Source organism: Hyla sarda, chromosome 10 (genome assembly GCF_029499605.1).
Source record: "Hyla sarda isolate aHylSar1 chromosome 10, aHylSar1.hap1, whole genome shotgun sequence".
Classification (NCBI taxonomy): domain Eukaryota; kingdom Metazoa; phylum Chordata; class Amphibia; order Anura; family Hylidae; genus Hyla; species Hyla sarda.
The window spans coordinates 5,887,031-5,913,096 of NC_079198.1; the positions used below are offsets into that span (position 1 = coordinate 5,887,031).

General features: G+C 50.4%; 1 protein-coding gene across 6 annotated transcripts in view; it reads right to left on the bottom strand.

Moving 5' to 3' along the window:
- Window positions 1-910: 910 nt before the first annotated feature.
- The window catches only part of EPHB2 (EPH receptor B2), a 119,133-nt gene continuing 93,977 nt past the window's right edge, over window positions 911-26,066 (bottom strand). For 2 of the 6 annotated variants that reach the window (XM_056544768.1, XM_056544772.1), the window contains exons 6-16: window positions 18,318-18,442; window positions 13,825-13,987; window positions 13,635-13,743; window positions 12,280-12,395; window positions 9,937-10,059; window positions 9,596-9,843; window positions 8,690-8,905; window positions 8,409-8,558; window positions 7,747-7,940; window positions 4,682-4,837; window positions 911-3,430 (exon numbers count right to left, since the gene is read on the bottom strand). In XM_056544768.1, coding sequence (XP_056400743.1) covers window positions 3,322-3,430; window positions 4,682-4,837; window positions 7,747-7,940; window positions 8,409-8,558; window positions 8,690-8,905; window positions 9,596-9,843; window positions 9,937-10,059; window positions 12,280-12,395; window positions 13,635-13,743; window positions 13,825-13,987; window positions 18,318-18,442 — 1,709 coding nt within the window. In that variant the 3' untranslated portion in view covers window positions 911-3,321. Of the gene's footprint in view, window positions 3,431-4,681; window positions 4,838-7,746; window positions 7,941-8,408; window positions 8,559-8,689; window positions 8,906-9,595; window positions 9,844-9,936; window positions 10,060-12,158; window positions 12,396-13,634; window positions 13,744-13,824; window positions 13,988-18,317; window positions 18,443-26,066 lie in introns of those variants that run through there. The other 4 variants (XM_056544771.1, XM_056544769.1, XM_056544770.1 and 1 more) reach the window with 4 other exon arrangements.

Genomic DNA, 26,066 nt, shown 5'->3' on the forward strand with positions numbered 1-26,066 from the left:
ACCCTTTAAATCCTTGGCGAGACTTGGCTTGCTATGAACTAAGGTAAGTCCTGTTATCTGGTCTGGATTTTTAAGAGATGAAAGGCTGGCGTGGTAGGGGGACTTTCATGCCCATTCCTGGGCCACTCTAGGTTTTCAGACTCGGACAGATCAGCACAGGTGCTGAAAACAGCTTGTCACTGGGTTTTAAAATTAAGTAAGCGTCAGTCTGCAAGAGAGGCTGTAAGAAACGTCTGAGGAGTTTAACTCCAGAGGCTCGCAGCCTCAAACAGGACATTATGACCTGTATGTTGTTGACCATTGCGTTATGTGGCTGGTAGAAGCCGCCTGTATAGACAAGGAAAAATAAAACAGGAGAAGCCCCGATTAAACGTTACTTTCCTGTCCCTGACTGATATCTTGCCGCTAATTGACTGTTTCTACAGAGCTAATCTCCCATTGTATTTTAAATGGTGTACTTAATATCCTGAGGTGCCAAGAATGTTGACTCCAACATGTACGTATGTATATGCCTGTATACTGAAATAAACACCCCTATAATAATGGCAATGTGCAAAGGTAAGTGCCGCAGCATAAAAAAAACAACTTTACGGATGGTCGGCAAGCCTGTGAGGTGAGAAGATATATGCGTGATGGTAAGGCAGTCACACAACACACACTTTTTATAAACAAAGTATTTATTTCAGCTATTGACAAGAAGTTGCTCAGTGGTTTGCGCGGTGCTCGCGTCATTGCGCTGATTTTCTGGGAAGGAGCGGCTGGACAGGACTCACAGTGTTGGTATTTTTCATTAGACCACGTAACACCCTACTGAGACCTACAAGTTCCTGCACCCAGCCCCCACTTACACCTCTGCTTCTTATATGCTGGTGAGATTCTTGATGTCGGACCTTTTGCCCCCCCCCCCCCCCCCCCCCCCCCCCCCCAGGTCTCAGACCAGACATGGATGACTCCGGCCGCTCACACGAGTCTCTGTAAACAGTCACTACAAACACTGAGCTCCGACTGGAAGAAATCATGGCACTACAGGCGGCAGCCCGGCTACGGACCAGGCCCGGTGAGCTGACGGTTTATTCCCTGACACGCGCGTTCTCCTGCACAGCACACAAGATAAATAGGCAGAAACACGTGCGCCATTCCTCCCTGCTCTGCTTCATCCTGGCTACAGAATATATCACACAATGGAAGCTCATGGAACGCAGCACACAGCCCAGCCCCCCACCTCATCCCTGGAGGAGATTCAGGAACAGATGTGAAGCATTACATCGGCCTCAAACACGTCATAATGAATGACATTTGTTTGGACATGTTTTACCATAGGCAGGCGGTGATGGCGGAGTCATACCAGTCTGCACCCCCCAAACAAAGAACCACTGCCAATATCCCTGTCACCGAAATAAGAAACTCAAGATAGCCTACAACTATGGAAGCCCCTACTCCAGACACGGTCCATACGGTGGTCAGCGCTAGGTATCAAAAGATTGGGACAGAGTCGTCTGCATTATCATAACCACGACTCCCTGGAGGACACTGGTTGGTGTAGGCCCTATAGCTGTCCATGTGGGGAGGGAAAGATGAATACAAAGTGCTGCACCCATTGCTTTGCTCTAGAACCGTATGGGGGACCGTGCTCACCTTCTGACTGGTGCCCTGTAATGGATGAGGTGCAAGGATGTGGAAACATGGAACTCATCTGGCCCCTGCAGGACACACGCGTCTGACTGAAAGGAAGATCATGCGTCCTACTCAAGGACAACACACATATGACACAAACACCAGAGCCCATCTATTCTAGGCGTCTACAGAGGGAGAACGTGATTGTCACCAGCTACGGGTAGTTCTATAGTAATGAAGGATGGTCTGGAGTAATGCTGCCGTAGTAACCGGTGCAATGGGGCTAAGAATGGTGGCGCTCGGTCTCATGGTTCAGCCCTCCCGTCTCTGCAGATGAGTGGGACCCTCACCCTAGTAGTAGGGAAGCATTGAATACTTGCTGCATGCCCCGCCACGACCCTCTGCACAGACTGACATAAACGCAACCAGTTAACATAGAAAGGTTCTAGACTGTGGTGAGGAACGTCCTGCAGAGGAAGGTGACCTGAGATCAGAGGACACCAAAGAACCAACCCTAGACTAAGCTGAAGGCATTGGCTGTGCTACACTCGTACCCATGGGGTTGATTTAGTCTACAGTTCCTCACCGGCCACTGCACATCTGACAAGCTTATATAATAAGCCACACGCGAGGTGAACAATGCAGGTAATGAAGCGCTCCGTGAGGGCGGCCATATTCAGTCCATCAGGCAATCACAAGTGAGACGATTGATGTGCACAGGGTCATTGTCCAAGTTTTTTTTTTTTGTGTTTTTTTTTTCAAGTTCTTTTTTAAGCAATTGTTATCTTTCTGAGTACCGATATCCAAAAAAAAAAAACAATGTAAAAAAAAGTCAAATTTTTGTAAACAAAGAAACAGATTTCCGAACGACGACAACATTGACGACAAAGCGTGTTTTTTTTTTTTTCTTCATTTTTTTTTTTTTTATACACTTCAAAGTTTTGTCCTTAAGTCTAATAAAGGGAAAAATCTTCTGAGAAAGAGGAGTGGGGTTGGCGTATAGTGATGACGTCATCACTGAGGTTTGTGCACATGATATGGATCAATTGTCACTCGAGGTGCGCTCGGGATGTGGGGGGGGAATTGCAAAAAATGTAGAACTCACAAAACTGTATCAGGATCGGCAGAAAGGAGTCGCCCTTTATTACAAACACTACAAGTCTCAGCGGCATCTTTCTTTCCACGGAAAAAGCCGTTTTTTTTTTTTTTTTAGGTAATTCTTGTAACATCTTCAAGATGAAGAGTTTTATATGTGTAGATGGAGCAGGTCCATTTAATGGAAATAAATTCTTCATGTCTCTCAGGTGCTTCCCCGGACGAGTGGCTTGAGGTTGTCCATGGGCCGCACCTCTTGATCAGCACCGTTGCCCTGCGTCCTCATCCCGTCCGCTGATTAACAAAATTGAGCTGAATTCTTCAAGCCCTTTTCATGTCTTATTGTCAATTATTATTATTATTTGTACAAATTCAGGTCTTGATATTCCCAAAAAAATATTCTTCCGATCACCCCAAAGCCTGATCCCGAACCCTTCCCAGGGAAGCTCTGCTGTCAGGGTGGAACCATCATGGGGACGACAAGTGGTCCAGTCCGTACCAGGTGCAAGTTAGAGAAACTTCATTGTACCAAGAGGGGTTGGGAGAGAGGGAAAGGCTCGGAACCCACGTACATTAGGAAGTGTGAGGATGAGGAAGCACTTGTCGTCCTGATCAGACTTCAACCGACTGGATCTGGTTCATCTGTGCTCGCATCACCTGAATGCTGTTGAGGATTTTCTTCTGGTGACCGGCTAAAGTTACCCCAACCCGTAGGATGTCTCTGGAAAGAGCAGCAGAAAATAGTTAGTGGTGACCCAGCCTCCATACACAGACCCTTAGGTCTATCTTTAAACCAACTCCCCTGTCCCAAATGTCTTTAAAGGGGTATTCTGACCAATAGACATCTTGTCTAAGGGCGGAATACCCCTTTAAAGGGGTAATCCCCTGGAAATTTTTTTTTTGCAGAATATAAGCTGCCTCTGTGTCATCCGCTGTTTGGCGGTAGCAGAGTTATTTACTGCAGTTTGCGCATGTAATTATAAATACCTCCATGTTATGCTAATTAGCCCATAACAAGTCCCACCCCCATTAAACTGACATTCTTCTATGCCCCTCCTCCTACTTGTCCCTGAACCCCTCACATTAAACATAAGGATCCATCTCCTGTCAGACGGTGACCTGTGGCTGCCGCCTCTCTCTTTACACCGGGAGGCGTCTCCTTAATCCTGCAGGAATTCTCCATCAGACAGGTCTGGAGATGCTCATCACACAATGCATAGAAGATACGGCGGGGGCCCCGCTTAGCTGCCTGTTTATTCGCCTGCAGGGCTCGGCCCTCACAAGACAGTGAGTAAATATTAGTTCAGTGCGCACAATGGAGTCGGGATGGCTGGATCCTACGAGTATATAGAGGCTGCATTCATCAGAGAGCGGGACACGTAGTACCGTACTGTTATAGAGGACACATGGCTGCCGGGATCAGACACCAGGGACTTCATGTGTATAAGTGCTAGATGGAGATCCTAGAGCAGTGTTTCCCAACCAGGGTGCCTCCAGCTGTTGCAAAACTACAACTCCCAGCATGCCCGGACAGCCTTCGGCTGTCCGGGCATGCTGGGAGTTGTAGTTTTGCAACTGCTGTAGGCACCCTACTTGGAGGCACCATGCAACAGCTGGAGGCACCATGCTGGGAGTTGTAGCTTTGCAACAGCTGGAGGCACCCTGCTTGGAGGCACAATGCAACAGCTGGAGGCACCATGCTGGGAGTTGTAGCTTTGCAACAGCTGGAGGCACCCTGGTTGGATGCACCATGCTGGCACCCTGCTTGGAGGCACCATGTTGGGAGTTACAGTTTTGCAACAGCTGGAGGTACCCTGCTTGGAGGCACCATGCAACAGCTGGAGGCACCCTGCTGGAGGCACCATGCTGGGAGTTGTAGTTTTGCAACAGCTGGAGGCACCCTGCTTGGAAAACACTGTCCTATAGATATACATCCCCCTCCTTCTCCCCGGAATGCCCTGTAACTACTTACTCCATGATCATTTGTGAAACCACATCGAAGGACGTGAATCCAGCATTGGCAAAACTCTCCTTGTATTGACCCATTTTGATGGCGTCCAGCCACTCGTCCACTGTGTTGAAGCTGGTGTAGTCAGGGACGGTGCGATCCAGGAGCGGGAGAGTCACTCTGAAAGACAACATGACAAAGGGAATGAGCAAAGTAAAGGGAATATAGACAGGGCAGAGAGACTACGGCCAATGGGGCGTCAACTATCTGCCTCTCATCTGATCCAAGCAAGCAGATCTATTACTAATGCCCCCCCCCCCCCCCAAGTCATAGAACTGTGGGGTCTTATGTGACATAAAAAGACCCTGATTAGACAACTCATTGGTAGAATGTGTAAGTCAGGGTACAGTTGTAGGGGTGGGCCGCTGCCTGCATCATATGTACTTTTAGACACCTAGTTGTCCCCATCACTGCCTGTGCACTGGACCGGGCCCCAAGGGCCACTGCTCAAGCTCCATCACCTGTGATCACTTATCTTGTCTGAGAATGAACTTTGTCTCCAGGAACATGATACACTATTGGTATATACATTGTGTGCATTTCTCTTTACAGGATCCTGGAGACGGACGGTGAAGCGTTATCCTAAGAAGGGGTCATGATACTTTACAGACCTGCCATCAAAGGCTGCTACCCCTGATACGTTGTTGTTCTTATGCATAATTACTGCTTTTCTAGCGCATAATTATTGATTTGGTTGCATAACTCTATTGTAACATTTGAGCAAGCATCTATGTTGTACCAATTAATATCTTCTGGTTACCCCTGAGGACGCCGCATTATTGAGGTAGAAACACGTTGGGTACCTGTTTCTAATATCAGCACCTAGTTGCTAGTGGTTTTTCCACGTGACTGCCTGTATATATGTAACCTTCTATATCTACTCTTATACATATGGGCGAGATGCTGGACCCTTATTAAACAGCAGACACTCTTTCTGAGAATGAACCAAACACATCGAGGGGCATTTATGAAAAGTGAACTTGGTTTTTGTTCACTTTAGATTAAAAAAAAAAAAGTTGCGGAGGGCCTCCCTGTTGGTAGAGTTTTTGCTGGTGGGGTGTAATGTTATTGGGGACCCTTTCCCTTAGGAAGTGTCTCCTATTTAATTCTTCTGGAGGCCTGAAAGGACCTGATGTGCTTTTACCCCCTTTGACCTCATTGCCTATTTTTTTATTTAAAGGGGTACTCCGGTGAAAACCTTTTTTCTTTTAAATCAACTGGTGGCAGAAAATTAAACATATTTGTAAATTACGTCTATTAAAAAATCTTAATCCTTCCTGTACTTATTAGCTGCTGAATACTACAGAGGAAATTATTTTCTTTTTGGAACACTGATGACATCACGAGCACAGTTCTCTCTGCTGACGTTATTATAATAATAATAATAATAACGCTTTATTTATTGTTGTCCTTAGTGGGATTTGAACCCAAGTCCCCAGCACTGCACGGCAGAAGTGCTAACCACTGAGCCACCATGCTGCCCTTAGCATACATCTGCTATGCACGGTTGCTAAAATGGACAGAGATGTCAGCAGAGAGCATTGTGCTCGTGAGGTCATCAGTGTTCCAAAAAGAAAGGAATTTCCTCTGTAGCATTCAGCAGCTAATAGGTACTGGAAGGATTAAGATTTTTTAATAGAAGTCATTTACAAATATGTTTAACTTTCTGCCACCAGTTGATTTAAAAGAAAAAAGGTTTTCACCGGAGTACCCCTTTAAGAGATTATGTCTTATGGATGTATTCATATTGTTCATTCCTTTCCGTGGTCTCACTCAGACCCTTTTTTATTTTCTGTACCCTTGTTTCTTTAATAAAACTCGTTTTGAATAAGAAAAACAAAGTTGCGTGGAAAGTGGCGTCCGTGCGCCAAATTTATCAGATGGCGCACAGACATTGATGAAGGCGTCAATTGTATTAAAAAATGCACAGACCTTAAAGGGGTACTCCGCCCCTAGACATCTTATCCCCTATCCAAAGGATAGGGGATAAGTTGTCTGATCACGGGGGTCCCTTCCTGTTGCATCCAGCGTTCGTTTAGAGCGTTGGGCGCAGCGCTGGAGGCTCGTGACGTCACGCCCCGCTCGTGACGTCACGGCCACGCCCCCTCAATGCAAGTCTATGGGAGGGGGCATGACTGCTGTCACGCCCCCTCCCATAGACATGCATTGAGGGGGCGTGGCTGTGATGTCACAAGCCTCTGCCCCGCATCGCCAGTCATCCGGCACAGAGCAAAGTTCGCTCCGTGCACTGGATGTAATTCACTATTCGAAGGATAGGGGATTAGATGGCTGATCGCGGGGTACCCCGCGATCTCAGCTGCTGTAACCCAGACATCCAGTGCACGGAGCGAACTTCACTCTGTGCCGGATGACTGGTGATGCAGGGCGGAGGCTTGTGACGTCACAGCCATGCCCCCTCAATGCAAGTCTATGGGAGGGGGCGTGACGACAGTCACGCCCCCTCCCATAGACTTGCATTGAGGGGGCGTGGCCGTGATGTCACAAGCAGGGCATGACGTCACAAGCCTCCAGCGCTGTGCCCGACGCTCTAAACGAAAGCTGAGTGCAACAGGGAGGGACCCCCGTGATCAGACATCTTACCCCCTATCCTTTGGATAGGAGATTAGATGTCTTGGGATAGAGTACCCCTTTAATACAATTGTCACATGGAGTAATATAGGGAAGGGTTGAATTGCCCTGTGATTCCTTCTATATTTGGTCTGTGCGACAAAGTCGCACATGATAAATTAGTGACCACCGCACAGTGAACTAAATCAGATCACTTTGTGGTCATAAAAATAAAACAGTGTAAATGAAACGTTGCCGAAAAAGTCGCATGGGAACAGCCTGCGACTTTTCCTGCAACAAATTTAGACAAAAAAAAGCCGTCTAAATAGTTTGATAAATTCCCCTCATTATGAGGCAAATGCCAGGAAATGAGGGCAGTCACCTATACCCGGGCGTCACCCCCTCACCGACCTAAGCAATGGGTCTCCACCTAACCAACCTCCAAGAGATAAGACACCTACCCAGACGACAGAGGGGCCATGGCCTTAAGGCTGTTGGGATTTCGGATCATCTTGTCCAAGGTGTTGACTATTTGACCAAATTTGGGCCGGTGGTTTCTATCCTTCTGCCAACAGTCCAGCATGAGTTGATGGAGGGCGTTAGGGCAATCCATGGGGGGTGGCAGCCGGTAATCCTGTTCAATGGCGTTTATTACCTACAAGATAAGAGGAGACGTTGGATGAAGGAGCGGTGCCCATGGCCGTTCCCATTTCACCGATAAGGCTGTATCTTATATTATGTGTCCTCAGCGCCAAGAGAGGTAACAGATGCCTCGTTCTCTGCTGGGAATTGTCATCATCTCTTAATTTGCGAACAATAGGGCAAATGGGGGGATTCAGCGGGCGGTGCACAGAACATTCCTGCCACCGTCTACCTGACGCCTCGAGGTCATCATGTTAATTGTCCATCAATGCTGGGATACAGAATGTGCGTGGAGCGGACACAGAGCGTTTAATGAAGGCAGCAAAGAACGATTAACCACATCCCGTCCACATTAAAGCAATACAAGATTTTCTGCTTCGTCCACTGTGTATAAATGGCTTCAGCTCTGATCTCCCACCTCCCCCGCTCTTGGCGCCATCGTGCCCATTTTTCTTTTAGACGTCACCATACAGCCACTTACGTCTTGGTTTGTCATGTCCCAGTAGGGTCTCTCCCCATAAGACATCACTTCCCACATGACGATGCCGTAGCTCCAGACATCGCTGGCGGATGTAAACTTTCTATACTGAATGGCTTCTGGAGCCGTCCACCGGATGGGAATCTTCCCTCCCTGTAACATAGAGAAAAATAAAGTCACAATTCTGCCGAAGGTCAGACGTCACGTAATGTGAATTACAGCCCATGTGGGCACAAGTGTCACAAGTGTCTGGAGGGGTCACAAGTGTCACAGATGGTACTCACTAGGGCGCTGGTGTACGTTGGGTCGGAGGTGTCATCTTCCAGAAAGCGAGACAAACCGAAGTCAGAGACTTTACACACCAGGTTACTGTTCACCAGGATATTACGGGCAGCCAAGTCCCGATGGACATAGTTCATATCAGCCAAGTACTTCATGCCCGCAGCAATGCCCCTCAGCATGCCCACCAGCTGGATGACAGTGAACTGCCCGTCGTTTTGCTGCAGAGCGAAGAAAAAATATGTTTCCAATGTTATTTTCAGAAAACAACTACATCACTACAGCAGAACCAGACGCTACAGACCCATCACTACAGCAGAACCAGACGCTACAGATCCATCACTACAGAACCAGACACTGCAGACCCATCACTACAGAACCAGATGCTACAGACCCATCACTACAGACCAATCACTACAGCAGAACCAGACGCTGCAGACCCATCACTACAGAACCAGACACTACAGACCCATCACTACAGAACCAGACATTGCAGACCCATCACTACAGACCAATCACTACAGCAGAACCAAACGCTGCAGACCCATCACTACAGAACCAGACGCTACAGACCCATCACTACAGAACCAGACACTACAGACCCATCACTACAGAACCAGACACTACAGACCCATCACTACAGAACCAGACACTACAGACCCATCACTACAGAACCAGACATTGCAGACCCATCACTACAGACGAATCATTACAGCAGAACCAGACGCTGCAGACCCATCACTACAGAACCAGACGCTACAGACCCATCACTACAGAACCAGACACTACAGACCCATCACTACAGAACCAGACATTGCAGACCCATCACTACAGACCCATCACTACAGCAGAACCAGACACTGCAGACCCATCACACCTACAACCTTTAGCTTCAAAGTAATGTCCCATACCCGGAGGAAGGAGTCCAGTGATCCATTCTCCATGAACTCGGTGATGATCATGACTGGGGAGCTCTTGGTGACCACTCCCTCCAGATGGATGACATTTGGGTGATCAAACTGCCCCATGATGCTAGCCTCACTGAGGAAGTCTCGCCTCTGCTTTTCCGTGTACCCCGACTTCAAAGTCTTGATAGCCACAAAGATTTCTCTCTTTCCCGGAAGCTTCAGGTGTCCACTGCAAACTTCACCAAACTCCCCTAATGGAAACAAAAAGATTCAGCGGTGTCAAATGATCATTTGGCCATGTGTGAACCTGCCCAACCCAAACATGGGCCAAATCATCCACTTACCTGCTCCTATCACCTGCTCGATTTTCACACATGAAATGTCAATTTCTTTGGCAAATTCACGAACTGCCTCATTGGGATCCTCATAGGTAAAAGGATCTATGTAAATTTTCATTCCAGGTGTCACTGCAGTGGGAAAACAGGATCTGAGAGACTTGGAGAGTGCATGGGTGAAGATGGAGTGAGGTAGAGGGTGGGGGGGACGAGGAGAAGGAAGGAGAAGGTGGAGGAGATGAGGAGAAGGAAGGAGAAGGTGGAGGAGATGAGGAGAGGAGAAGGAAGGAGAAGGTGGAGGAGAAGGCAAGGAAGAGGGTGGAGGAGATGAGGAGAAGACAAGGAAGAGGGTGGAGGAGATGAGGAGAAGACAAGGAAGAGGTTGGAGGAGATGAGGAGAAGACAAGGAAGAGGGTGGAGGAGATGAGGAGAAGGCAAGGAAGAGGGAGGAGGAGATGAGGAGAAGACAAGGAAGAGGGTGAAGGAGATGAGGAGAAGACAAGGAAGAGGGTGGAGGAGATGAGGAGAAGGCAAGGAAGAGGGTGGAGGAGATGAGGAGAAGGCAAGGAAGAGGGTGGAGGAGATGAGGAGAAGACAAGGAAGAGGGTGGAGGAGAAGGCAAGGAAAAGGGTGGAGGAGATGAGGAGAAGGCAAGGAAGAGGGTGGAGGAGATGAGGAGAAGGCAAGGAAGAGGGTGGAGGAGATGAGGAGAAGACAAGGAAGAGGGTGGAGGAGAAGGCAAGGAAGAGGGTGGAGGAGATGAGGAGAAGGCAAGGAAGAGGGTGGAGGAGATGAGGAGAAGACAAGGAAGAGGGTGGAGGAGAAGGCAAGGAAGAGGGTGGAGGAGATGAGAAGAAGACAAGGAAGAGGGTGGAGGAGATGAGGAGAAGACAAGGAAGAGGGTGGAGGAGATGAGGAGAAGGAAGGAGAAGGTGGAGGAGATGAGGAGAAGACAAGGAAGAGGGTGGAGGAGATGAGGAGAAGACAAGGAAGAGGGTGGAGGAGATGAGGAGAAGGCAAGGAAGAGGGTGGAGGAGATGAGGAGAAGACAAGGAAGAGGGTGGAGGAGATGAGGAGAAGGCAAGGAAGAGGGTGGAGGAGATGAGGAGAAGACAAGGAAGAGAGTGGAGGAGATGAGGAGAAGACAAGGAAGAGAGTGGAGGAGATGAGGAGAAGACAAGGAAGAGGGTGGAGGAGATGAGGAGAAGACAAGGAGAAGGTGGAGGAGATGAGGAGAAGACAAGGAAGAGGGTGGAGGAGATGAGGAGAAGAAAAGGAAGAGGGTGGAGGAGATGAGGAGAAGACAAGGAAGAGGGTGGAGGAGATGAGGAGAAGACAAGGAAGAGGGAGGAGGAGATGAGGAGAAGACAAGGAAGAGGGTGGAGGAGATGAGGAGAAGACAAGGAAGAGGGAGGAGGAGATGAGGAGAAGACAAGGAAGAGGGTGGAGGAGATGAGGAGAAGACAAGGAAGAGAGTGGAGGAGACGAGGAGAAGACAAGGAAGGAGGAGACAATGAAAGAATGGAAGATAAAAGGAAAAGGCAAGGAAGACATGAAAAAGGTGAGGAAAAGTATGGAGGAGAAAAGGAAAAAAGAGAGAGTGTGAAAATGGCAGGAAAAAACATAAAGAGGGTAGGGGACAGAAGGCGAGGAAGAATTTAGAGTAAATAAGGAAGAGAAAGGAAAGAACAAGGAAAAGGTAAGAGAAGAGCGAGGAAGAGAAAGGAAATGTGTGGAGGAAGGAAGGAGCAGGGCGAAGGAGACAAGGAAAAGGGTGAAAGAACAGGGGGGCAAGAAAAAGGCAAGAAGGAGGGTGGAGGAGACGGGGGGAAAAGGTAACAAGGAGAGTGGAGGGAAAAGTGAGAAATGGCTACGAAGAGGCTGGAGGGGATGAGCAAAAAGGTAAGGAAAGAGGGTGGAAGAGATGAAGAAGGTTAAGAGCGATACAGGGCGGAGGAGGCAACATAAAGACAATAAAGTGAAGTGAGGTGGAATATGCAGAATGACCACAGCAGATGATGCAATGGAGATCTACCAAGGAGTGTACTATAGCATGATCACCACGAGCCTTACAGCGGGTCAGTGCACCCATCCCCAACCTCTCCCTCTGATAACCCTTAATGGTTCCAGTGATGCAGCCACCAGTAAGGGATGGACTGCAGATCTAGTGGTCATTTGCTTATACCATCCAGAGATCTGAAGAGAGGACCATCCTCATGTATACAGGTTACCTGTCTGGGGGAGGAGGAGCTGGGCGGGATGGAGCATGGTGGGTGACCCGTGGCTGATGGATGGTTGGTATGATTTGGTGAATACGTTACAACTTTAAAGGGAACAAATTAACCAACGAACCAACGAGAGAACGAGCCCCTAGCACTGGTGAAGGCAGACGGTACGTACTGTGGCCACTGGTATAATGCTGCAGTTTGTCTGTGTATTCAGAATCTGCTCTTTCAAATCCTCGTCTTCTGGAGAAAAGACAAACCGTAGTTAATCCGGACATCAAACAACTACTACCCCCAACAGGTCATGTCAGCGGGCCGCTCCTATTGTGACAAAGGGCACTATACAAGAATCACATGATCAGTCTGACTCTTAAAAAGAGCGCCTGGGGTCCAGGGGTAGTCCAGGATTGGAAAACTTATCTCCTGTCCTAAGTTTCAGATCATGGGAGGTCTGAATGCTGGGACCCCCTGCGATCTCCCATACGGGGCCCCGGCTCTCCAGCCAGATAGCGCATGTTGACCACCACACAAAGCGGCGGCCGACATACCCCCTCAATACACCGCTATGGCAGAGCCGGAGCTACCCATAGAGTTGTATTGAGGGGGCGTGTAAGCCGCCGATTCGTGCGGTGGTCGACGCACCCCCTTCCCGCGGACTGTCGGTGTCCCGTACGTGAGATTGCTGGGGGTCCCAGCAGTTGGACCCCCATCATCTGGATCTTATCCCCTATCCTTAGGATAGGGGATAATTTTTCCATTCCTGGACCACCCCTTTAATAAAGTTCACAGCCATCATAATAAACCACCTCCTACTTTTATTTTTATTTTTTTGTTTTCTACCTTGATATTTCTCTGTATTTTCTGCTCAGTCTCAGTCAGATTCACAGACTGGGAAGGGGCGTTCCCCAGCAGGTGTGACATCATCTGAAGCCGTACAGGGGAGAACTTCCTCCCTCACTCTGCTACACACAGCCCAGAGCAGTTCAGTGTGTGATGAGCTGTGATTGGCTGAGACCGCACACACACCTCCCTCAGCTCTCTGGACTCTACTGTACACTCTATACATTGTGCTGAGCTGTGAGATGGGCAGCGATTGGCAGAGACTGCACACACACCCTCAACTCTAGGCACTGAACTTTACAGTGTGTCAGCTCTGCCCAGCAGCTGCAGAAGGGAGCAGAAATATTCCGCACTATGCACTGAAGGCATCATGACTCTACAGCAGTATTTCCCAACCAGGGTGCCTCCAGCTGTTGCAAAACTACAACTCCCAGCATGCCTGGACAGCCAAAGGCTGTCCAGGCATGCTGGGAGTTGTAGTTTTGCAACAGCTGGAGGCACCCTGGTTGGGAAAGCCTGCTGAAATATTCTTGATAGTGACAGGTACCATTTAAGGAACATATCATGATCTACATCACGTCTTAAGTAACAGGGGTGGCGCAGTAGGGGCCAGAAGGACGGACGACATTTAGGCTACTCTACCTATTGCAGACGATGATGATGACGACCAGGGCGATGAGGAAGACCAGACCGGCAGCCGAGGAACCGATTATCAGCGGGAGCTTTTCCTGGAAGCTGCTCTGATATTCAGCTGTAATGAGAAGTTTGGGGTTATCCATTGGCGCGGGTGATGCCAGAGAACACCCGTATCCATAATCCGCCCAGCACTCACCTTCCGTCATGGTCTGGAAATACATTTTGCCGCTGTATCTGCCGTATCCAGCCACAGTCCGGGCTCTCACCTGAAAGACGTATATGGTGCCCGCCTTTAGGCCAGACACGACTACAGTGTTGGTCGGACTCTTCACCACCGATGAGTTGTGTTCAGTCAGGTCCTGCAAAGACACAACATGGACGCTCTTACCAGCGCGGAGGCCACAACATTCCTCTCTCTGCTGCAGCGTGACGGCGGAGGGATGACAACGAGTCCGTCACCTTTCCTACTATAAAGCCCTTTACAATAATATTTTAGCAGGTGCAGGGGAAGTCATGCAAGAAGCCCAGGATTGTGGAGATGCTGGTACATGCCCAACCCCTCAGGGCACCAGGTGGGCACTTAACATTCCTTTCTCTATGTGAGGTGAAGTCATCTGAGGGGCAGATCTGAGAGACAGGAACTCCAGGGGACAGGGCCCCTAAGAGCGAAGTGAGCATGAGCTGTAGATGATGTGAGCGTGGCACAGACCGAGGCAACGGGTACAGTGGGTAAGGGGCTCTGAGAAGTGGGCACTGCATAATGGACGATGAGCAGCAAACATTGCTGAGCTGGGCACTGCAAGCAGCAAACTCTGACAAGGAAAGGAATTGGTGGTAGCGGGATCTGACAGTGATGGACATCAGATAGTAAAGGGCACAGAAGGTTGTGGGTACTGACAAGGAAAGGCACTGCAGGGAGCGGAAACTGACAGGGATGGGCACTGCAGGGAGAGGAAACTGACAGGGATGGGCACTGCAGGGAGAGGAAACTGACAGGGCTGGGCACTGCAGGGAGAGGAAACTGACAGGGATGGGCACTGCAGGGAGCGGAAACTGACAGGGATGGGCACTGCAGGGAGAGGAAACCGACAGGGATGGGCACTGCAGGGAGAGGAAACTGACAGGGACGGGCACTGCAGGGAGAGGAAACCGACAGGGATGGGCACTGCAGGGAGAGGAAACTGACAGGGATGGGCACTGCAGGGAGAGGAAACCGACAGGGATGGGCACTGCAGGGAGAGGAAACCGACAGGGATGGGCACTGAAGGGAGAGGAAACCGACAGGGATGGGCACTGCAGGGAGAGGAAACTGACAGGGATGGGCACTGCAGGGAGTGGAAACTGACAGGGATGGGCATTGCAGGGAGAGGAAACTGACAGGGATGGGCACTGCAGGGAGTAGAAACTGACAGGGATGGGCACTGTAGGGAGTAGAAACTGACAGGGATGGGCACTGTAGGGAGCGGAAACTGACGGATGGGCACTGTAGGGAGCGGAAACTGACAGGGATGGGCACTGTAGGGAGCGGAAACTGACAGGGATGGGCACTGCAGGGAGCGGAAACTGACAGGGATGGGCACTGCAAGGAGAGGAAACTGACAGGGATGGGCACTGCAGACAGAAGGCTCTGACAGGGATGGGCACTGCAGATAGCGGGCTCTGACAGGGATGGGCACTGCAGGTAGCGGGCTCTGACAGGGATGGGCACTGCAGGTAGCGGGCTCTGACAGGGATGGGCACTGCAGGTAGCGGGCTCTGACAGGGATGGGCACTGCAGATAGCGGGCTCTGACAGGGATGGGCACTGCAGGTAGCGGGCTCTGACAGGGATGGGCACTGCAGGGAGAGGGCTCTGACAGGGATGGGCACTGCAGGTAGCGGGCTCTGACAGGGATGGGCACTGCAGGGAGAGGGCTCTGACAGGGATGGGCACTGCAGGGAGAGGGCTCTGACAGGGATGGGCACTGCAGGGAGAGGGCTCTGACAGGGATGGGCACTGCAGGGAGAGGGCTCTGACAGGGATGGGCATTACGTGTAGCGGGATCTAATAGATATGGACACTGCAGTTTCTCGAGTTACAGAAGAACACATTGTGCCAGTGTCTCGGCTCTGATGCCCATCAATGTGAGGTCCGGGGCTGCAGCCATTATCCGCTCTTTCCCCCTCAGGTTACTAGAAGCTTTTATCCCTGGATCACTATTCAGGACGCGCTTTTCATGAGCAGGAGCCGGGGTCGTCCGCGGGTTGAGCTCATCTACATCACATCAGTCAGGCGCCTTCACGTCACATTGGTCACGACAGTGAAGAGCGGCTCGGGACATTCCCACCTGCTGCAAGTCAAAGCGCTGAGCTGTGTGAGAACCATGGCGCCCGATGACCCGCGCGTGTTTATGCTTCTTCGGTTGCATAAGAAGCCCGGACGCGGGTGGACGCTGCACGTAGCTCAGCGGCGGCCGGAGGGGTCGATAATCAGGAGGTTGTTATTCATTATCATACACAACAGCTCGGTGCATTAATGTGCATAGGTGACGAGGGGTTAACTATTAACAATCTGTTAAAAGATTATGCAGTCCCACGTAAGTAAAGCTTAATCAGTGCAAACAATTCTCTTTAAAGAAGCACTCCGGGATCTTTTTTTTTTTGCTTATCTAGTGCAGCATAGACTATTATTAGAGCAAAATGTAGAGGTTCTTGTGCTTACCTGTTGTAGCTGATGTGGCAGGCATGGGTTGTGCTTTATGTTAAATGTAAATGGATCACTAAAATCCTCTGTTTAGGCTGCCTACATTACCCATGAATCATCTGGCTTTGGGTGTGGTGTTTGATCCCTGCACCTGCTCATTCCATTAAGCTGCTGGTGCTACAGCTCACCCAGGTGAACTCATAAGACATAAGTGGGTTGGGGTCAGTTCACATTATCTGCAGTTTTGATGAGTTTTCTTATTCAACGTGTGTTTGAGTTATAACTACAATATATCCAGATCCCATAGAGATAGCAGCAGTACACAGATAGAGCTTGAAGGGAAGTGTATAACTACTATATATCCTGATCCCATAGAGACATCAGCAGCAGTATACAGATAGAGCTGGAGGAGAGGTGTATAACTACTATATATCCTGATCCTAGAGATAGCAGCAGTATACAGATAGAGCTGGAGGGGAAGTGTATAACTACTATATATCCTGATCCCATAGAGATAGCAGCAGTATACAGATAGAGCTGGAGAGAAGGTGTATAACTACTATATATCCTGATCCCATAGAGATAGCAGCAGTATACAGATAGAGCTGGAGAGAAGGTGTATAACTACTATATATCCAGATCCCATAGAGATAGCAGCAGTACACAGATAGAGCTTGAAGGGAAGTGTATAACTACTATATATCCTGATCCCATAGAGACATCAGCAGCAGTATACAGATAGAGCTGGAGGAGAGGTGTATAACTACTATATATCCTGATCCTAGAGATAGCAGCAGTATACAGATAGAGCTGGAGGGGAAGTGTATAACTACTATATATCCTGATCCCATAGAGATAGCAGCAGTATACAGATAGAGCTGGAGGAGAGGTGTATAACTACTATATATCCTGATCCCATAGAGATAGCAGCAGCAGTATACAGATAGAGCTGGAGAGAAGGTGTATAACTACTATATATCCTGATCCCATAGAGATAGCAGCAGCAGTATACAGAGAGATCTGGAAGGGAAGTGTATAACTACTATATATCCTGATCCCATAGAGATAGCAGCAGTATACAGACAGAGCTGGAGGGGAGGTGTATAACTACTATATATCCTGATCCCATAGAGATAGCAGCAGCAGTATACAGATAGAGCTGGAGAGAAGGTGTATAACTACTATATATCCTGATCCCATAGAGATAGCAGCAGCAATATACAGAGAGATCTGGAGGGGAAGTGTATAACTACTTTTTATCCTGATCCCATAGAGATAGCAGCAGTATACAGATAGAGACGAAGGGGATGTGTATAACTACTATATATATCCTGATCCCATAGAGATAGCAGCAGCAGTATACAGATAGAGCTGGAGGAGAGGTGTATAACTACTATATATCCTGATCCCATAGAGATAGCAGCAGCAGTATACAGATAGAGCTGGGGGGAGGCGTCTGGGAGCTAATGTCAACTTGCAATTCACAGGAAGTCAGCTGACTGAGGACTGACCACTTTCTCTGACACATTCCACACTGTTATTTTCTGTGGGTGAGACTGGTGATCACACAACCGAGTTACAGTAATGGCATGCATGGATGCAGCTGTGCTGGAATAAACCAGATGACACTGTAGGACTAGTGCTGGTAAGTGTGCATGATATGGGCAAAATACCCCCCACCCACCCCAAAAAAACAAAAAAAACACCAAGAGAGCAGCAGTACAAACCCCCAAATGACCTAAAAATGATCTAAAATGTATCAATGTATCCAGGACTCTGCTTATTGTCAGTGAATGGAAACAATTTCAAAGGGGTATTTCGGCTTTATACATCTTATCCCCTATTCAAAGGATAGGGGATAAGATGTATGAGTGTATGATGTGTGATCCTTTGAATAGCGGATAAGATGTATAATGCCGGAAAACCCCTTTAAAAGTTGGCCCAGAAAACCTGCAGAGATTGGGGGGTGTGAGGGCACAAAGCACTTGACACAATGGGGGCCCACACCTTCTCGTAGTACAGAAGCTCGTAGTCCAGGATGACCCCGTTGGGCTGGTCAGGCTGTGACCACGAGAGTGTGATGCTGTCCACGGCGCGGCTCACTTGGTGCATGATGGAGACGCTGGACGGAGCTGGAAAAAAAAGAGCAGAATGAAGAAGAGGTTAGTGGTGGAGCGGCCTGACAGCAGGAGGACGGGAGCGCGGGATGGGATTACTGGAGCAGAAAGTTCACCTCTCGTGGTAATGGCGCCCCTGACAGCCGATGCCGCGCTGCACTAAGGAGCTGTCAGCTCGGATAGCAGTACTTGGCCTATATGCCAGGTCGAGCAGTACAGACACCCCAGCTCCCGCTGACCAATCACATTACGGAGACTACGGCCCCAGATGAGTGCTCGACCTTTACAGAAAAGGGGGGGGGGGGGCTGTGACTCAGGTGATGCTCCCCCTCCCCCCGTCCCTTTCCATACTCTCCTTTTTTAATCATCATTTAAAATTATAAAAACAACAACAAAATATTCTATAGCTCAATAAAATGCAGTAAAACTTTTACAAAAAGACCCACAAAAACAACAATAGATATGACAAAGTGTCAGGTGTAACTCCAGAATATGGAGATCCCACAATATGGCCTATACTAGGAATCCATCCAGTCTGAGCTGGCGTTGCACCCACAGGGGGCGCTGTACTGCAAATGTTGGGGGGGAAAAAACAAATAAACTTTGATGTAGAATGCAGACCCCCCAGGGATCTGTAGTCCATGTGTTGGATGAGTGGCACTGGGTTTTGGGCACAGTGGTTGGGAGCTGCTCATTGGGGGTCCAACTCGTCTACTGCAAAAGATGTCAGGACCGCTGGTCACTACGTATGTGGCGCCGCACTACGGGCAAAACACAGACATGAAGGATAATGGAAGAGGCACAACCCCTGGAGCCAAGAAGAAGGACCAGGAGCCTAAAGAGCTAGAGAATGGTCATTGGTGCCACTGAACCCACTGCTTCAAGAGAACATGGAGACAGGAGGGAGGGGGTGGTGGGACTGGGGGCAGGAGGGGGTTGTGGGACTGGGGGCAGGAGGGGGTGGTGGGCCAGAAGGGAGGAGGGGGTGGTGGAACAGGAGGGAGGAGGGGGTGTGGTGGCACAGAAGGGAGGAGGAGGTGTGGTGGGACAGGAGGGAGGAGGGGGTGTGGTGGGACAGGAGGGGGTGGTGGGACAGGAGGGAGTGGTGGGACAGGAGGGAGTGGTGGGACAGGAGGGAGGAGGGGGTGGTGGGACAGGAGGGAGGAGGGGTGGTGGGATAGGAGGGGGTGTGGTGGGATAGGAGGGAGGAGGGGGTGTGGTGGGACAGGAGGGAGGAGGGGGTGTGGTGGGACAGAAGGGAGGAGGGGGTGTGGTGGGAGAGAAGGGAGGAGGGGGTGTGGTGGGACAGGAGGGAGGAGGGGTGTGGTGGGACAGGAGGGAGGAGAGGGTGTGGTGGGACAGGAGGGAGGAGGGGGTGTGGTGGGACAGGAGGGAGGAGGGGGTGTGACTGGGGGCAGGAGGAGGTGGTGGGACAGGAGGGAGGAGGGGGTGGTCGGACAGGAGGCAGGAGGGGATGTGGTGGGACAGGTGGGGATGATGGGACAGGAGGGAGGAGGGGTGTGGTGGGACAGGAGGGAGGAGGGGTGTGGTGGGACAGGAGAGAGGAGGGGGTGTGGTGGGACAGGAGGGAGGAGGGGGTGGTCGGACAGGAGGCAGGAGGGGATGTGGTGGGACAGGGGGCAGGAGGAGGTGGTGGGACTGGGGGCAGGAGGAGGTGGTGGGACAGGAGGGAGGAGGGGGGTGGTCGGACAGGAGGCAGGAGGGGATGTGGTGGGACAGGAGGGGATGATGGGACAGGAGGGAGGAGGGGTGGTGGGACAGGAAGCGAGTTGGTGGTACAGGAGTCCTTGACACGGGGAAAGTGGTGGCACTGGAGGCAGGAGTCCTGGAGACACGGTGGAGGTGGTACAGTATACAGAGGGAGGTGGTGGTACAGGAGACATGAGTCCTGGAGACAGAAGGTGGTGGTACAGGAGACATGAGTCCTGGAGACAGAAGGTGGTGGCACAGGAGACATGAGTCCTGGAGACAGGAGGTGGTGGCACAGGAGACATGAGTCCTAGAGACAGGAGGTGGTGGCACAGGAGACATGAGTCCTAGAAACAGGAGGTGGTGGCACAGGAGACATGAGTTCTGGAGACAGGAGGTGGTGGCACAGGAGACATGAGTCCTGGAGACAGGAGGTGGTGGCACAGGAGACATGAGTCCTGGAGACAGGAGGTGGTGGCACAGGAGACATGAGTCCTGGAGACAGGAGGTGGTGGCACAGGAGACATGAGTCCTGGAGACAGGAGGTGGTGGCACAGGAGACATGAGTCCTGGAGACAGGAGGTGGTGGCACAGGAGACATGAGTCCTAGAGACAGGAGGTGGTGGTACAGGAAGCAGAAGTCTTGGGAAAAAGTGGAGACTTATAGAGAAGAAACAATAGAGATGGTTAAAGAGCAGATCACATGGTAATAGGGCAGTGCAGGATCTGATCCCACAGGGGTCTTGTCTTCTCTTTATAAGACGGTAATGAGGAACCTGCAGCCCTGTGAGTAATGTCTGCCCCCTACAGGCAACAGCCATGACTCCTGCTGTGTGAACTGTCTCCGATCGCCTCCTGCGTGGGGCCCCTCACCCATCAGGATCACAGGGAAGATGACATTTCATCTACAGATGATGAGAGAATACGTAGCAGGGCGACCGCTCGTCAGATGTACACAGCTCCCCATGATGATGAGCTCGGACAAAGGGTAGGATGCAGCATGGTCAGAGGTGCAGGGGGGGGGGGGGTCATAGTGTAGGATGCAGTATGGTCAGAGGTGCGGGGGGGGGGGGGGGTCATAGTGTAGGATGCAGTATGGTCAGAGGAGCGAGGGGGGGGTCATAGTGTAGGATGCAGTATGGTCAGAGGAGCGGGGGGGGGGGGGGGGGGGGGGGGGGGGGGGTTAGGGGCGCACCAGTAATTGTAATTGCTCCTTATCTCCATCTTATCCCCGGGGGAGCAGCCATCACTTTCTCAGGTTTCTTCCATGATCCTCTCTGTCTGTCGCCCAGTTGTCCTATTGTCTGAACAGGAACCAGAGCGGAGGGCGACACCACTGATCCGGGGACCCAGCTTGGCACAATATGGTGGACGTCACAAGTCTACATTAGAGTGTCCATCAGATCCAGACGCCGAAGTGGATCTGCCCCCGCAGGACAGGGTTACAACCCAGAGATAGTGATATGTAAGTGCCCCCCAGGGATGAAGGGACAGCTGCAAGCGACAACATTTCTGGCCTCCCCCAGGATCTGGTTACCGGGGCCGGAGACTCCAGAGGGAATTCTGCTATTTATCAATTACCCCGAAACCGGTCACCGGCAGAACGCTATAGGCAGCTGCCGACAGGTGGGGTCAGTAATGCGCCGTCCACCTTACTGACCTATCAGGGAAATGGGGCCCCCTGTAGGTGAAATAATGCACAACATCCAGGTGCTTCATGGACTGAGCCGACAATCTAAATACTGAGGAGGTCACAGGACGCTGCAGACAATGGATCAACACCGGCCTACTGCTTCCTGCAGACCCCCACGCCAAGCCCCTCCCTCCAGCTGCCCCTCTACACCCCTAATCTCTCCCTCCAGCTGCCCCTCTATACCCCTAATCTCTCTCTCCAGCTCCCCCTCTACACCCCTAATCTCTCCCTCCAGCTGCCCCTCTATACCCCTAATCTCTCCCTCCAGCTGCCCCTCTATACCCCTAATCTCTCTCTCCAGCTCCCCCTCTACACCCCTAATCTCTTCCTCCAGCTGCCCCTCTACACCCCTAATCTCTCCCTCCAGCTGCCCCTCTACACCCCTAATCTCTCCCTCCAGCTGCCCCTCTACACCCCTAATCTCTCCCTCCAGCTGCCCCTCTACACCCCTAATCTCTTCCTCCAGCTGCCCCTCTACACCCCTAATCTCTCCCTCCAGCTGCCCCTCTACACCCCTAATCTCTCCCTCCAGCTCCCCCTCTACACCCCTAATCTCTCCCTCCAGCTGCCCCTCTACACCCCTAATCTCTTCCTCCAGCTGCCCCTCTATACCCCTAATCTCTCCCTCCAGCTGCCCCTCTACACCCCTAATCTCTCCCTCCAGCTGCCCCTCTACACCCCTAATCTCTTCCTCCAGCTGCCCCTCTATACCCCTAATCTCTCCCTCCAGCTGCCCCTCTATACCCCTAATCTCTCCTCCAGCTGCCCCTCTATACCCCCATATGCCCCTCTATACCCCTAATCTCTCCCTCCAGCTGCCCCTCTATACCCCTAATCTCTCCCTCCAGGTGCCCCTCTATACCCCCATATGCCCCTCTATACCCCCATATGCCCCTCTATACCCATAATCTCTCCCTCCAGCTGCCCCTCTATACCCCCATATGCCCCTCTATACCCCCATATGCCCCTATATACCCCTAATCTCTCCCTCCAGCTGCCCCTCTATAACCCCATATGCCCTCTATACCCATAATCTCTCCCTCCAGCTGCCCCTCTATACCCCATATGCCCCTCTATACCCCATATGCCCCTCTATACCCATAATCTCTCCCTCCAGCTGCCCCTCTATACCCCCATATGCCCCTCTATACCCCCATATGCCCCTATATACCCCTAATCTCTCCCTCCAGCTGCCCCTCTATAACCCCATATGCCCTCTATACCCATAATCTCTCCCTCCAGCTGCCCCTCTATACCCCCATATGCCCCTCTATACCCATAATCTCTCCCTCCAGCTGCCCCTCTATTGCCCTAGTCTATCCCCTCAGCAGTCCCTCAATCTCTCCCTCCAGTTGCCCCTCTATATCCCCAGTTGCCCCTCTATCCCCCCATTCTCTCCCTCCAGTTGCCCCTCTATATCCTTAGTTGCCCCTCTATCCCCCCATTCTCTCTCTCCAGCTGTCCCTCTACATTCCCAGTTTCTCCCTATATCTGCCCCTTTATACCCCCAGTCTCTCCCTCCAGTGAATTTGGCTGCTACCAGAGAGCACTAACTGCACACAGAGCATAATCACTGTGTACAGACCAAATCCAGCCCGACCAAGACTCCTGACTTCTCACCCATCACCCCTGATCCCAAAAGCTCATACATAAATCTCCCTATGTCATACAATGTATCACTCCCATCATCTCACCTGCAGTGTATCACTCCCATCATCTCACCTGCAGTGTATCACTCCCATCATCTCACCTGCAGTGTATCACCCCCATCATCTCACGTGCAGTGTATCACTCCCATCATCTCACCTGCAGTGTATCACCCCCATCATCTCACGTGCAGTGTATCACCCCCATCATCTCACATGCAGTGCATCACTCCCATCATCTCACATGCAGTGCATCACTCCCATCATCTCACCTGCAGTGCATCACTCCCATCATCTCACCTGCAGTGCATCACTCCCATCATCTCACCTGCAGTGTATCACTCCTATCATCTCACCTGCAGTGTATCACTCCCATCATCTCACGTGCAGTGTATCACTCCCATCATCTCACGTGCAGTGTATCACCCCCATCATCTCACGTGCAGTGTATCACTCCCATCATCTCACGTGCAGTGTATAGCTCCCATCATCTCACGTGCAGTGTATCACTCCCATCATCTCACGTGCAGTGTATCACCCCCATCATCTCACGTGCAGTGTATCACTCCCATCATCTCACGTGCAGTGTATAGCTCCCATCATCTCACGTGCAGTGTATCGCTCCCATCATCTCACGTGCAGTGTATCACTCCCATCATCTCACGTGCAGTGTATCACTCCCATCATCTCACGTGCAGTGTATCACTCCCATCATCTCACGTGCAGTGCATCACTCCCATCATCTCACCTGCAGTGTATCACTCCCATCATCTCACCTGCAGTGAATCACCCCCATCATCTAACGTGCAGTGTATAGCTCCCATCATCTCACCTGCAGTGTATCACTCCCATCATCTCACGTGCAGTGTATCACTCCAATCATCTTACGTGCAGTGTATCACCCCCATCATCTCACGTGCAGTGTATCACTCCCATCATCTCACATGCAGTGTATCACTCCCATCATCTCACGTGCAGTGTATCACTCCCATCATCTTACGTGCAGTGTATCACTCCCATCATCTAACGTGCAGTGTATCACTCCCATCATCTTACGTGCAGTGTATCACTCCCATCATCTCACCTGCAGTGTATCACTCCCATCATCTAACGTGCAGTGTATAGCTCCCATCATCTCACGTGCAGTGTATCACTCCCATCATCTCACGTGCAGTGTATCACTCCAATCATCTTACGTGCAGTGTATCACTCCCATCATCTCACGTGCAGTGTATCACTCCCATCATCTTACGTGCAGTGTATCACTCCCATCATCTTACGTGCAGTGTATCACTCCAATCATCTTACGTGCAGTGTATCACCCCCATCATCTCACGTGCAGTGTATCACTCCCATCATCTCACGTGCAGTGTATCACTCCCATCATCTTACGTGCAGTGTATCACTCCCATCATCCACCCGCTTTGCACTTTGTGCACTCCCCTGTCCACAGGTGGAGATCTTGGCCAGGTCCTATATTTCGGTCACGTGACTAGTGCAGGAGATGATGCGCCGGATCGGTGATCCCCGGGTGGCTCACCGCATGACAGCTGACCTCATTTCAGAACAGCAGAGCCGTGTTTGTGTACACAGAACCGACTACTGCATCAATTATGAATGCTGCGCACAGCCAGGCGACCGCCACGAGGACTGGGACCTCCGGGAGGTTGCTATGTGCCCCCCGCCTCACTACTGAGAAGATCAGGGGACACACAGTGACAGCACCGCAGCCCTATACAGGAACAACTGTACCTATGGGCCAAATAACAGTAAACACACAGAGGACCACACAAAGCATGGAGGCTGCACATACTACCTGTGCGCAGAAACCTTACGGGACTACAAATATTATATATGATGATATCAGCCGCTCCTCTTATAACGCTCCAGTACTGATATAACCTCTATATATTACATCATATGTGACTGATATCAGCCGCTCCTCTTATAACGCTCCAGTACTGATATAATCTCTATATATTACATCATATGTGATATCAGCCGCTCCTCTTATAACGCTCCAGTACTGATATAATCTCTATATATTACATCATATGTGATGATATCAGCCGCTCCTCTTATAACGCTCCAGTACTGATATAACCTCTATATATTACATCATATGTGACTGATATCAGCCGCTCCTCTTATAACGCTCCAGTACTGATATATCCTCTATATATTACATCATATGTGATATCAGCCGCTCCTCTTATAACGCTCCAGTACTGATATAATCTCTATATATTACATCATATGTGATATCAGCCGCTCCCCTTATAACGCTCCAGTACTGATATAATCTCTATATATTACATCATATGTGATGATATCAGCCGCTCCTCTTATAACGCTCCAGTACTGATATAATCTCTATATATTACATCATATGTGATATCAGCCACTCCTCTTATAACGCTCCAGTACTGATATAATCTCTATATATTACATCATATGTGACTGATATCAGCCGCTCCTCTTATAACGCTCCAGTACTGATATAATCTCTATATATTACATCATATGTGATATCAGCCGCTCCTCTTATAACGCTCCAGTACTGATATAATCTCTATATATTACATCATAT